General features: G+C 32.2%; 1 protein-coding gene across 2 annotated transcripts; it reads right to left on the bottom strand.

Annotated features, from left to right (window-relative positions):
- Window positions 1-8,748: 8,748 nt before the first annotated feature.
- Window positions 8,749-13,978, bottom strand: LOC134232859 (uncharacterized). Of its 2 annotated transcripts, none has more exons than XM_062714835.1 (3): window positions 13,707-13,978; window positions 12,934-13,103; window positions 8,749-9,597 (listed from the first exon to the last, which is right to left on the bottom strand). In XM_062714835.1, the coding sequence occupies exons 2-3, from the start codon at window positions 13,088-13,090 to the stop codon at window positions 9,401-9,403; spliced, it is 354 nt and encodes a 117-aa protein (XP_062570819.1). In that variant the 5' UTR covers window positions 13,091-13,103; window positions 13,707-13,978; the 3' UTR covers window positions 8,749-9,400. The 2 variants fall into 2 exon arrangements, with proteins under 2 accessions (XP_062570819.1, XP_062570818.1); XM_062714834.1 differs by lacking the exon at window positions 13,707-13,978 and adding an exon at window positions 13,581-13,657.
- Between the last annotated feature and the right edge of the window lie 1,523 nt (window positions 13,979-15,501).

Here is a 15,501-nt window from a genome sequence, read left to right as displayed (position 1 = left end):
ATACACATATGAGCAGGTGAATTTCACTGAACAAAAATGATATAACGGGCATCAAAAATGGTACCGTCATTGGCAACAAGGACATACAACAACCAACGTATATTTGCGAAAATTCAACAAATTATCACTGAGTATGTTTAATTGACTTTAAGACACATAGCAAATTTGATAGACATCATTTTGGGGGTAGATCACACTGTTTTAAAGAAATATTTGATATTGAAAAAGTTTACTACTCAAAGGTCACTCAATTTTTTGAAAAATGAGTGAAAACGACAGCGTGTAGGAATATCTAGACAATTATTTTCAAAAAAAAATGTAGTTAAACCCTCAAAAATTAGATACACTTGACAAAACAGCAAAGGGCTGAAAAGAGCAAAGAATTGGAAGAGCACAAAAACAGTTTTATAATTATGCTATTTTCTTAAATATTAGTGGTCTTGTTGTTCAAATTCTTATTGGGGAAGTAATTTCAATTTCTGGAAGAGTCTAGAAAGCAAAATGTTTGCAAAAAAGTGAAAGGTTTATGAGAGGAAGGAGCCAGAATGAGGAATTCACTACATTAAATTTCTTCATGACAGCGCCCAAACCCACAGACCATGAAGAATAAAGGAGTTCTGGGGATAAAAAGGAAGTTAATGTTTTGTCACAGCAACAATATTGGCCAGCACTTTCAACGTTTGACCTGTTTCATTTCCCAAACTTGGAAAAAAAAACAACAAAATGGCATCACACTGTTGGGTTTACATCAATTTTTACACAAAAAAACCTGGCTTAAATTGGATGCTTTAATTACATTTTTAGCTCTACTGGTCAAAGACCAAAAGAGCTTATGTGATGGTAAGGTGTCCGTCTGTCTAGCTGCCTGTCTGTCTGTTAACAAATTACTATAAGTATTCAAAATGCTACTCCTCCTACAGTTTTGGTCTTATTTCAATATAACTTGGCACAAAAGTAGACTACACTAAGATGCATATAGTGCATCGGTTTTTGATTTTGATGAACGGTGTTGCCATGGTTATTAAAAATAGAAATGTCCGTGAAATTCCTTTAATTTAATACTCTACTCCTCCTACAGTTTTGGTCTGATTTCAATATACTAGTAACTAGGCACAAAGGTAGACTACAATAAGATTCATAATTCTGTGTATTAATTTTTGATTTCAATGAATGGTGTTGCCATGGTTACTAAAAATAGAAATTTCTGTGAAATTCCTTTAAAACGCTACTCCTTCTACAGTTATGGTCTGATAGTCCATCGGTTTTTGATTTTGATGAACGGAGTTGTCATGGTTACTAAAAATAGAAATTTCTGTGAAATTCCTTTAAACGCTACTCCTACAGTTTTGGTCTGATTTCAATATAACTTGGCACACATGTTGACTACACTAAGATACATTATTTAGTGCATAGGTTTTTTGATTTGGATGAATGGTGTTGCCATGGTTACTAAAAAAAGAAATTTCTGTGAAGTTCCTTTAAAACGCTATTCCTCCTACAATTTTGGTGTGATTTCAATATAACTTGACACACAAGTAGACTGCACTAAGAAACATAATTCTTTACATTGCTCCTGTTGCAAGAAGATGGGGGATAAGGCGGACAAAGTGCCTATAGTGCGACAGATAAAAAGGGAAAAAATTAATCTCAATTATATCAAAATTTTATTTGATATTTCATCTAATATTAAAGTATACTTAATGTAAAATCTCTACAATTTACAAAAAATTCACAAAGACTGAAAATATTTGTCAATGAAAAAAGCATACACACACTAAAAAGAACAAAAACAATCATTTTCTCGTACTTTGACAAAATGTTTCAATATGAGTGAGTCTTCGCTCCATTGTTTTGAAAGATAATCCTAAAAGTTTTGAATAAAATATACATTTTTTGGTTTACAAAAACATGGAGCGAAGACCCACTATACCTTAAAAGTACACTTTTATGACAAAACATTCGCATCTTTCCGAGAAATATTTGAAGTCCATTAAGTCAAGGGTCATATCACAAACATGATTTAAATGCCCGAAGTCTTCATGAGCCATGTAGCACAGTGGTTAGCGCGTTGGTCCCAAATTAAAGTTGTTATAGTATATGATACGTTGGATTTTTATTGCTAGGGTTCGAATCCTAGCGTCTATATTAATCTCAGATACTGATGTGAAGTGACGTCAACATCGAAAAGTTGTCCAACCAGCAGATTCAAGTTATCATTTATCATATCTAAAATAGGATATTGGCTAAGTCGTGCACACTTTATTTTAATTTTACTTATGTCACAGGGTCACGGTCTTGTTAGAAGAATTCAGAACAAAACTGGTTCGGTCGTTTATCAATTTATTAATGGATATAAAGAAAAACCTAGAAAATAGAAAACACTCTCACAACACTCATACAAAACAATACACATAGACAACACGAAACAAAAAGACATTTCAACATTTACGAAAAGTAATAATTAAATAAGATATTCAAACGACTGCCAGTAGATCGTTACATAAATTAAACAAGTAAATGAATTACAAGATTAATGAATATCTTACCAGGCATCCAGTATTAAATCAGAAATATATTATGGTATACATCGATTGAATCGATCTGTGATGATATACATAAGCAATCTGCTACCGTAAAGGCTGAAGAGCTTGGGGTGGGGATTTCGGCGGGTTTCTTACTTTATATAGTGCACGGGTTAGTAAAACATGCATATAAATTAGTATAACGAAATCCATTGGTCCATGGTAGGTCACTGGTCAGTCATACGTAAAGGAAATGCTAAAAATAGAAATTCACCTGTACAAAACAAAACACTCGCACATGGCTCTCACATACCTGCAAAACCGGTTGTATTCGATTGGCTATGCGCGCCAGTCAGAATACGTACTTAATTCTGCGCAAAGCATCAAAGCAAATATCTAATAATAATTATAATTTAATTACAACTGTGACACTTATATACAATGTAAACATTTTTTAAAGTAATATCTCCATAACTTGTGTTAACACTCAATATGCAGATTACAGAATAGAAGTCCCCTACCAATGTTAGATATTCTATGACAGAAAATGAAAGTCATCTGTTTAGCTTGATTAGAAAATAAATATCATTTTTACACTAACTGTAACCAATTAAAGGAACATAGACACAGTTTCAACTGATTTTTTAAATACAAATATTAATGTTTACAATTCCTAATAAAGGCAATTTAAATGAACAGCAAAAATTTGAACATCATTTGTTGATTTACAAAGAATCGAGATAGAGAACTTAAAATTCTTCATATACATGTAAACAAGGCTCGTGCCTCGTTTGTTTTTGTTTACATATAGAAAATATCATATCATCACAAAACGAAATTCAGCAAATCACTTGAAACTGTCTAATCGTATTTAGATTTAACTTTTTTATTGAAAAAATCTGCTTTGAACGAAGATAAAGTAGTATATTTAATATTTAACCTATGTAAACAAAAACATGGCACGGGCCTTGTTTACATATCAAACAAAGGTTTGCAGCTCTAAATCTGTCTTGTATCTCGACAACTGAAGTTCAAATCTTTCATAATCATTAAATATACTGTACTTAAATATTTGTAAACAGAAAAAATTGAAAAAAATATATAATTTGAAAAATTTTCAGCTGAAACTTTGTCCATGTCCCTTTAAATGCCTCTAGGTAAATTCGAACAATTCAGATATCTGCAATATTTAAACGTTCTTGCAAAGCTGCCAAACGGGCATGGACACTTGGCTTGATTTAACGCCAACCCCCCCCCTTTTTTTTCCCGATTCTTTGAGACAAAGTTAATGTTCTTTGAAAAAAAATCTTCCAAAGAGCGTCAATATCGACCATATTAACGCACTTTGAAAAAAAGAACATGGATCGGTCCATACATCTATATATTTTAGGGTCTTCTTATAGATATTTTTATATTATTTTATATATATTTGATAAATTATTTAATAAATACATGTATGTTTATTACCGTAAATATGATTGCTTTTTAAAGAGTTATTTGATTAGTATTAGGAGGTTTGAGAAATTAATATTTTTATGCATTTTATACATTTTTATGTTGTATATTATTTTGTAAAGCTACTTTGGATAAAATATACCAGTAGTTAGTTGGCTATTGCTGCTGAGATCAGCAATATTGTCCCAGAGCATTTCTCCATTAACATAATAGGGTGCGTTTTTTTCAGGGACGTTTATCTCATCTACTTACTAGTATTTTACGTTCAATCAAGTTCGTTGAGACAAAATAAAGTATATCAATGTTACACGAATTATGTAAATACATATTTTTGGGTATGGAAAATAGTTTGGTTGAGGAGCCTATTAGCTGTCTTATCCTCGTTCTCTATGAAGATAGATCAATTTACCAGTTTTCGTAAGAAATATAACAGAATTATGCAATCTGTTACTAGAATCTCAGTCCAAATTCTTCGTTTTATATTTTTTCAAAGTCACTGTCTTTCACTGCTCAATGGCCCTGAGTGCCGAGCATAGGGCAAAATTTGCAGCTCTCCACCGGCAATAGGTGGCGTCTCCATATGAGTGAAAAATTCTCGAGATGGACGTTTAACAACATACAATCAATCAATCAATCAATAAATCAATCAATCAATCAATCAAAGTCACTGACAGCATAAAGTGTCTCCGTGGTTAAAAAATGTTGATGTAAACTCTTAAAATTCACACTATGAAATTTATTTTCGTACGTTTTGATTTTATTTTAGTAAAATTTTGTGATTTCAATTTTCTGGAGTTTTTAAGTATCCACATCTAGTTAACACCATTTCTCGAATAAACTATTACAGTTTACCCCAGGTAAATCGCGAAATAAAGTCGTCGCGAATAAAAGTTGGTTTGCAATATATATATTTTGGTGATGAGCAAATAAAGAGGCTTTGTAGAACTTTTACTGGAACCCGCTATGCATCTTCGTTTTTAAGGATTATTATGGTATTTTTGAATCCAGTACGGGTACCGTTAAAATTTATTTTGATTGTTGGGAAATTGGAATATTCAAACTATTTTAAAACTAACCCATGGTACTGAAGTATTTCCTCCTTAGAAAGTGAGTTGGTACTATGGGAACAAGTTTGAGTACACCACTTCCAAAATTAAATTCTAGTTCCTCTTAAGTAGAATTAATATAATGAAACTTACAAACATAATGCTGTTACCTGCTTTGTCAACATGGACCAGTATATATTGATTATGTAATCTATTTTTATTCTTGTTTCACTTTTGTATTATCTAAGACAGAAGCATAGATAGTTGGCCTCAATCGCCTAATGACAAATTTAAACATTCCTCTGATACATATAATCATTTCTGACAGTGTCAAGGTCCTCCTTTTTCATATTTTGCCCATCTTTCTTCGTAATCTTCTACAGGATTCATGTAATATTTATGAAATAATGAAACAGTTGAAAGTGTGTTTCCCTTAACGTATATATCGGGGCGATTCCATTAATACTCTGGAGAGAAACTTTTTTTCATTAGACAAACGTGCCTGAAGGATGTATTTCTTTGCATTTCAAATATTCAAACATCTGAAAGTACTATAACGATGGAATAGTTAAATCATTGATAGAATTGCAGGATTTTACCTCATCAGCAGTAATATGATAATCAACAAATGTAACTATAAAACATATTTGGTGGAGAAGACAACAGATATCCTTTTTGTAGTTTTCCTCTTGTTTTTCAGTTTAAAACTCTTAATGAAAAATATGAAGATCACAAATAGTATTCAAGCTCAAAAGCCCATTAAACTATACAATTCAGAGGCAGAGCAAACACGGACCTTTAAAACATCAAAGGTAGGATCAGGTCCCATGAAGGAGTGAGCATCTCCTGCCGACCGGTCACACCCAGCGTTTGCTCCTTGTTATGATCGGGAAATAACGGAAAAATCCATCGTCAACTCAGTGTGTAATTAATGTTTTAACATATTAGTATGAAAAACATCAATCAGTATTTGACTTAATGGTATATTATATTTGCTGACAAAGCCATTGTATCTACCATAAATGATACATAACTTACAAAATGATGACTTTAAACGAGACTGTTAATATTCTTGTTTCATTAACTTGTTTTACCTCGTTTTAGAAAGTAACGGAAGTTGTCGATTGAAAAATTGAAGTCATCACGATTATCATTAAGCTTTCTTGTTAGGTTTAGTACCATTATCGACACTATTCTCTCGACATTTAGATATATCGATAACACATTGTCAATTAGCAATGGTTATTTCCATTCTTATGTCAATACGATATATCCCGGTGAGGTTGAGATAGAGGATACCACAGAGTCTGACACATCTGTTTGATATTTGAATATTTTAATTGAAAAAGACGTTAATGGTAATCTAACAACCAAGTTCTATGATAAACGTGATGACTTTAACTTTTCAATCGTCTGCTTCCCTTACTTATACAGCAATATACAGATATACCTTCATTACCTGCATACGGAGTTTATATCTCTCTCCGTTGATTCAGTACGCAAGAGCATGCTTTATGTATGTACAATTTCTAAAACGGGGTAAATTATTGACAAAAAAGTTGATGAAACAAGTTGACTAAACAAGAATATCAACAGTCTCATTTTAGAGTCATCACTTCGTAAATTCTATGGTCGATTCAATGACCTTGTCAGTAAATACAGATTATCATTGAGTCAAATGCTGACTGACTTTTTCATACTAAATTGTTATTCCATTTATTGCACACTGAATTGACGATAGATTTTTCCCGTTATTTCCCGATCATGACAAGGAGCACACGGCGGATGCGACCGGTCTGCAGGAGATGCTCATTATTCCATGGCACCTATCCCACCTCTGATGTTTTGGAGGTCCGTGTTTGCTCTCCTCCTATATGTTTTGTATGTTTTATGGACTTTTGAGCTTGAATACTGTTCTTTATCTCCATATGTTTAACTTTAGAAAAGTGGACAGATTTTGGCCTACATCCACTTGGGTATTATGTGAATGTTATAAAATATATAAGAATATTATGTACAAACACAACGATATTATTCAGATGTGAGTACTTTCTAATAATTGCTTCGAATGACAAATGCCCAAACAATTTTTGAACACTGAAAAATTGACGAGAGCCTACCAATCTCTTCAAATTTTAGCAAATTAATCTTGCTTTTTAGACAACTACCATACATTTCACATAATACCACCCATTCATCTTAGTCAGTGAAAATAAATAGACAAAGCATCGAGAAAACATTTCTGTCAATTCCAGAGTCTATTTTTGCACTCTTGAAATGAACCCTTTATTACCCCTTTTGACCCATGAAGTTGACCCATATATCGAAGTTATAAACTCATTTTTCTGCGCAATTAGCTTTTCATAAAAAGATCTGAAAAGAACTTTTATCTCCACGTCCTTTCTACAATAAAAATCACACAATATTCATTTATATGGTGTTTAAAATTTTCCAATTAATTTATCTAGCTACCTTTTTATCATGTGTATTGCAGGTGTTGTCGATAAAACTCGAGATAAAATCTGTGCTACTTAAAGTAATCAATTAATGGTTATATAATTTTGATGTGTCAATTTTCTTCGCGCAATAAAATAACTATAATGGGTTATTGACAATTCAATTACTAGACGATATCCAGTCAATTTAGCTACTGCTTTTTTTACTCCTGTTTTGGTAGTTGTTTTTTTTTTATATTGACTTAGATCGCCATTGCATGACGAGTCTCACATACGGGTACATTTTAATATAATTACCACTTGCAAAAGCAGTTTTTTGAGTGTCTTTTTAATATTCGTATAACAACCTCTTTTAACAAATTGCTTTGTGAATAATTGATTTTTATAACATATTTCCCAGATAGAAGTCCATTGAAATTCAAATTACAAATTTAATGATTGATGAAAATTTCGTGCTATCACCAACCAGATGTAAAGAATTGACCATAAAGTTTTGTGAATATACATAATCACGTGGTATCTTGTATTTTAATGCTAAACATTAAGATTGATAGATTTTGCCGAAATTTATACACATTTGGCAGCCATGAAAGAAATCTTGGGTTTCGTTTCAAATTCTAGAATTGGATGTATTTTTAACAACTCTTTCAGCAGGGAGTTAATGATGCTACAGATTTTTCCGAGATTTCTATCAGCTTCCTCCCAATATCGATAAACATCTTGTAAACTATTAGTACATACCGTGAAAAAGCAAGCGTTATACCGTTGCCACGTTGGCATGCTAGCTTCATAGCAACACATGTTTCCGGTGACATTTACGACAAGATTGAAAAGTATATTACACTATAATTGAAAGATTTACGGTCTTGGTGAAGCAATGTACCCTAAGACAGAACTTCTAATTAGTTATATGTGAATATCTCTGTCAATAACCAGGACTTTTGCTCACTGTTTCGGGTAATTTTCAAGTTCCATGAAAGTTATCTTAATTGAAGCTGCTCTCTAATTTGCTCATTTTCGTCTGTGCGTTACCGATTTTCATTTTTCTCTTTTACGTTAATTGCATTCAAAGACAGCTTATTTTTCAACAACACATGTTAACATTTGCTTTGGCAGCAATTCTGGCAGCAATTTTAGTTATGTTTTGGTAATTGCATATGTTTAATATAAATTCTCCTATAGTAAATGCACGAAAGGAGTGAAAATGAGTCGATCTATAGATTAAAAAGAGGAAAAAGAAACTAGATTGTCAGCAGTCGAACAGTTCATTAAATTATACTGAGTTGATACAGATAACAGTGTTACTGTAGACCAGTCATCTTCTCCCAATTTTCTTTACAGAACAGATCATAACAATTACAACAATTTCAAAAGAGAAAACAGTACGCAATTGGAGGGTATTTTAAAAAAGTTTTATTGCAATGATTAGCAATGGGATATTTTGATGTTAAAAAAGTTAATTACTTAATATATGTGCGAATTTTCAGAAAAATTGGACCGTTGAACAATATCTGATATTTTAGATCTACTTTCAATTTGAATTTTGATCCATATAAAAAGCACTGGGTTCTATGGACAAAGTCACATGCATGCTTAAATTTAAAGATAACGTCTTTTAAATGACTTGTCGATCATCTCGTGAATACAATTAAAGTATAGTATTAAAAATCCTATCCATTGATGGTTTTAATATCTGTGGTATACTGCCCTTCAAATTTAGCTTTAACATTTGACCGTTTGAACGTGACATTTCATTTTAAATACAATTTAAGTTTATTATAAATTCAGGAAAGATAGACATACATGTAGACCAAACAATCATATGTGATAAAAGAGACGATGAAAAATGAAAAAAAATTGCACAGCAAATTCCTACAAAAAAATTAACAAACGATGAACTTATAACAGCGTTTATTGAATATCATTTTCGTCCCGGCAGACCAGGCTTCAAGCAATGACAAGCGTCCCCTCCCTGTTGATTGGCACAGAGGAAGTCGCACAGGTCGGTGGTGGTCCTGAGGGCTGGAGTGAGAGTGGTGGCGGCGGGGGTGGTGGTGAAGTGGTGATTCAGATGATGGGGATGTTGTGTGTGTGTGTGGGACCGCACCAGCATCTGTGCTGTAAATAGAAAGAAGGGTGTCAGTTACTTCACTACTTCAAAAAACAATAAAAAGAGGCCCATGGGCCTAAATTCTCATATTAATCATATTATCATATCTCTGTTGTTCTTCATGGGATTTTGATTGTTTTTGTTCCCCTCATCATTTCCATGGTTCATATGCAAGCAAATTTATTTAATATAATTAAACACCATTGGATTCTTCAAAACCAATATGACATATATGGCTTAATGTTATTGAGAAAATAAAATATCTGAGAGATTCGTTTTCTTCATGGATGTAATATGTAAAATCAGTCCATATTTTGCCCCTTCCCACTACCCAAGGGTTCATAATTTCTAAATTAACATCTTTAATCCACACAACTTGGAACATCTTGAGTATTTATATTTAGTGTAAATGCTCCTTAAACCAATAAAAATGTAAAATTAATCTATTTCCTATAAATTACCACTGAAAAGTTTTTGATCTATCGTTGCCCGATTTACTCCCCATTCGCCAAGATTTTAACGGATTTAATTGACATTATGTGAAACATACCTTTTTCATAAAAATAAATATAAACGAAATGCATAGTTTCAGATTTTTTATCGTTAGTTTCCTTATCAATGCTATCATCATTCATCTGCATATGGTTCGTACAACTTTCAGCTTATTCGATACTCAGGAGCATGCTCTGAGTGCGATAACTTATTAAACAGAGTCAGTTTACTGCAGATAAGTTGGTGCCAGATTTCAACAACTCTTTTTAAGTTATTACTTCCTTTTTTTGTCTATACAATGACCTTGTTCGCAGATATACCCTATCTGGTCGATTTGGTTCAATTTCCTTGTAAGGCCTTTGTTTTATACTTTTGATTACGGAATCTTCCTTCTACTTGATCAATAATAGGGTTTGGGCGGATGTGACCGGTTAACAGGGGATGCTTACTCCACCTAGTCATCTAATCCATCCTCTAGTTTATTCGAGGGAACGTGATCATGTCTCGTTCACACATATGTATTGTACGTAGGTTTTCGTTAAAAATATTTCAAGTTCATCGGGATATTTTAGTGTCTTATAATATGAGTAACTATTGTTAATTGATGATATTAATTTTGCTTATAAGAACTCAATTACCTCTTTTTTTCCCCTTTTTAAAATTATTTTTTTATATAATTCACTATATCTTCATTATTTTTGTAAAAAAAAATATGCAAGTACCCCTTTTTTCAATTATTCGAATCAGGTTAGAAAAAGGACACATACAGTTTACAGCTACCCAGCGAAACAACTAGATCAACCACGATACGCTATAGCAAAGTGGAATTCAGATTACTAATTCCATTGAAGAGGGCTGTTTTTTTCTTATTGTAATTCAATTACCCCCCTAAAATAACGCCTCTATGAAGCAAACAAAATAAATAAGAAAATGAAAAATATATATATATAAACATATAAATAGCAAAACCAGAAAATTAGAAAAAATAAAATCGGAAATGATAATTTGAATGAAATATGGAGATACTAGACAATTTCAGAAGTCTATTGAAACAATACAAATCAATATGGAGAAACACTGACATTTAAAAATACAGAAGTGGGATCAGATGCCATGAAGGAGTAAACATTCCCTATTGACAGATCACATTCTCAGCGAGCCTCTTAGAAAATCCGTAGACAAATCATTGACTAGTATGAAAAACGTCAGTCGGCATTCCACTTTATTATAAATTGCATTTGCTAACAAGGTCAATGTTCGAACAAAGAACCTGCGAAATGTGGATTTTAAACATCAAACAAGAATGATGCTATTCTGTTTCGTCAAATTGTTTGTCATGCCCGTGCGTATCGAATAAACTCAGAGACATAAACCCCTTTTGCAGGTGATAAGGGTATATATTGCTACATAAGTAAGTGAAGTTGACGATAGAAAAGTTAGAGTCATCACGTTTATCATAGGGTTTGTAATGTTATAATTAACTACTATGATATCCAAATATGAATTAGATGTGTTAAACTCATGAAAGGAAGTGTTGTCTCTTAACGTTTAAATCAATTAACTTTGTTAAAAGAAGCCACTTTTACAGAATAATTGGGAATTCTAAAACACACAATTTGTCACATTTTGCTGTATGAAATATAAGGATACAATTAACAGAGTTCGAACTCAAAAATCCACTAAACAATACAAGTCAGGAGCAGAGAAAACACGGACCTCTCAAACATCAGAGGCGGGATCATGTGTGCAAAAATTACAAACTTTTATTAAATCTAAACTAGAAATCAATTAGAAATCAATTATACTTAATTCTACATTAAATGTCATAATTATATTCTTGCAGGTAAAAACATTAAACAAAGTTTAATTTTTATTATTTGCTACTAATTTTAGTAATGTATAATATGTTAACTTTTTTACATGTATTTTCAGACAAGAAAATAACCTATCACAGGATCGAACTTAGGCTAATTTGTTTCATACTTAGGCCATTCCAAGTTTCTTCTATGTTTAGCGTCCACGTGCGCCTTGGATTTTGACACCCAATATCAGAAAAAACAAACAAAATCAGAAGACCCGATATTGATTATTCTGGTCGAAATCTTTGAATTCTATCATGTCCTGTTATAATCTGTCTTCAATTTTTCATATTTGGTATATTTTGAGCATTTAGTACATGGATTTTTCTAAAGTATAGATCTAGAAAGGAGAAAACATATTTTTTTGAAATCAAATCCTTTGAATGACTTTACTTTTATGACTATAATGTCTGTGTTTTCTTTTTTGGTCTGTGTGTTTTTTGCGAATAGGTACGTAGGTTTTTGAAAGATGGGTGGACGCTAAACATAGAAAAAACTTGGAATGGCCTTATTGTATGGACTTTGTTATTGAATAAAATTTGACTACGTAATGTTCTGATTACTCGATCAATGCGCGAGGCTTACGGCGAGTGTGACTAGTCAACAGGGGATCCTTACCCCTCCAAGGTACCTGATCCCAACTCTTGAATACCAGGGGTTCAAAATTACACCCTGTTAACAAATCTTTATTGCTTTAGTTTTAATGAGATTGTCTGAACTTTTTGATTTCTTACTAGTATATGAAATTCAAACAAAGGAGGTTCATGCTTAATTTAATGCATGTACATTTAAAGAAATTATTGTTTGCTAGTTTCCATGTGCTAGTTTTTTTTTTAATTTTTTTTTTTAATTTTTTTTTTTATAAAGAAACTCTAATTTTATGGTATTTCTATATTTAATTGTTGTTTTATTTTAAAATTTTGAAAAGGGCCGTAATTCTGATATCGTGACAGGAGAAATGTATGATATTAATTAAATTTGAAAGCCTCTCACCTCTTAAAGCATTACAGTCACAGCCTGCCACTTCATTATCAGCACCAAAAGACAAATCACATTGCAGAATACAGGCGGTAGAAACAGGATCCACCCCTGAAACTTGTAATGTGGATCCACAAAGCAATAACGCCACCACTGTGAGAGCTGTTGACATGGTCAAGGAGAGGCTAGGAATATAATAGTTCTCAGGTGAGGATCGTGATACGCTAAGGTCACACTATTACATGTGCATAAGTACAAATTACAATTTAGAAAGAAAACGTGACGATTAAAAAAAATTGATTAAAGATAGAGAACACTGTGGCACTGATTTCAAACAGAAACGATGATAAGCATCCTCTGAAGCATCATCACAAATATCAGAAAAATAAAAATACATTAATTTGTTTTAATACAAAGAAAAGATATTTTCTATAAAATAATGCTTAATCCAGTTATTGATGTCTTGCTGTAAACATGTCGTCATGCAAGAAACATTGTTGAAAGTTAGATTATATATGCAAAATTTACTCACCCCTTTACAATTTTTTTTTAAATATTTAGAGAATGAAAAAAAAGTTTTTTAAAGACCTAATTCCGAACGCTGTGTGGTATTCTTGATTCAATTCTAAATGAGATACAGTCTTCAAGTAGTGACAATCTACCTGGGGATATCACCAGAAGAACCATGGTACTTGTCTATTAAACCTCTACATCTGAAGTGCATATCATTGTCCAATCGATAAAAAGATTAGACAAAAAGGGACAATATGAAGTAAGCAAACACTTACTTTTGATTTAGACCATTTTGTGCTCTAAGTCAACACTTGATGACGTAGATCCTTTGAAGATTGGATATCGTGATTCTCCGGGAGATAGAGATTCGTCCATCCCGAGATATGGAGGTTGACAAGGTCAAAAGTCAGGAAGCTTATCAGGTAAGACTGTTATTATATAGATATAATGGGATTTCTTCTGTAAATATCAGATGTAGTGATTCACGCATTTAAAGGGTGTTTTTGACAAAATGTGCGCATCTTGATTAATCATATGTTTTCAAGTGTCTCAAAATACACTTAAATTGAGCAAATAATTTTCCCTGCGATAAATTAAAGTTCAGGCTTTTTTTAACATCATAAAGACTGTTACTTCTTTCATTAAAATGGTACTTGTAAAATCTACCTTTTTATTGGTCATTTGCAAAAACATTTTGTTTAAAATCATTCTTACTGTATACACAATTAAGTAGAATGAAGTTAATATTCAAAAGAAGCAAAAGTTTCTGATTAACAATATCCATGTAGTTTTTACAGACATTCCAACATTCCGTCGAAATTCACATGGATACCAGTTGTGCCACTACATGTAAAAAGGCTTCATCTTTAACATGTTTAATGGGCGTCATAATTTGTTAAATATTATGGATTCTGTAGAAGACTATGCCAGGCGATGGGCAAGACATGAAAAAGAAGAACTTGATACATTGTCAGAATGGATTAAATGCATCATATGTTTGTTAAAAGCTCGCATTAAGCGATCGAGGGGCAATATAAAAACCTTCTATCCTTCTATTTTTCAATAATTCAGAAGTGAAAAGAAATTGATAGATTACATGATCGATATCTACTGGTCCCTGCTGACAAAGCAGGTAACAACATTGTCTTTGTTTGTAAGGCTCGTTATTTAAATTATATTTTAGTCGAACTGGGATTTAGTTCTACAAGTGGTAATCTAAATTATATCCATAGCTCACTTTCTAAGGTGGACGTTCTTCAAACACATAGGTCAGCTTTGATTATTTTTGATATTCCCCCAAACCAAAATGAATTTGAATTATCTTATCAATATTAGATTCCAAAACTTCATAAAAATCCTAATAGCCAAATATACATAGTGGGTTCCGGTAAATGTTCTACCAAGCCTCTTTACTTACTCCTCGCTAAAATGTTTACAGAAGTGAAGGAGAAACATCGAAAAATTCAAAAGTACTGTGCATTAATATATCTTCGAGAAGTGGTGTAAATCAAATGTGGATACTTAAAAATTCCAAAGGAACGTTAGGAAAATATGGAATTTAATTTTGCAAAAACCAACAACATAAAAAGTAACGTGAACGAATTTCAACTTTATATATATACAACCATTCCTCACGATAATTTAAAGTCCAGCCTTTTCATATCATTGACATCTCCTATTTTGATAAAAATAGAACTAGTAAATTTACTTACCTTGTCATTAGACATTCGTAAAATTACTTTGTTTTAAAAAATCTTATTGTACACACAAATACTCTGAAGTTGATATCAAAAAGATGATGTAGTTTCTAATTGACAATATTTGTGTGGTTTTTTGAGACCAGGTCTTCCACAATCTATTGGAATTCGCAAGGGTACCAATTGCGCCCTGTTATAAGCACACATATTTTTGTATTCATATGAAGCAAAATTTTATCCAACTCATACGTGAAAGGAAAAAAAAAAACTTGTCGTGGTATTCAACTCGATATTTAAATGTTTTCAATTAACAATGGTTATTTCCATTCTACCGACACGATATATCCTGATGAGCTTGAGATAAAAGATACTA

The sequence above is a fragment of the Saccostrea cucullata genome, unplaced genomic scaffold (genome assembly GCF_032062105.1).
Source record: "Saccostrea cucullata isolate Sc308-1 unplaced genomic scaffold, CSIRO_AGI_Scuc_v1 ctg307, whole genome shotgun sequence".
Classification (NCBI taxonomy): Eukaryota; Metazoa; Mollusca; class Bivalvia; order Ostreida; family Ostreidae; genus Saccostrea; species Saccostrea cuccullata.
Note: the sequence above shows the minus strand (reverse complement) of the source record. Positions and strands in the feature narration are given on the sequence as shown.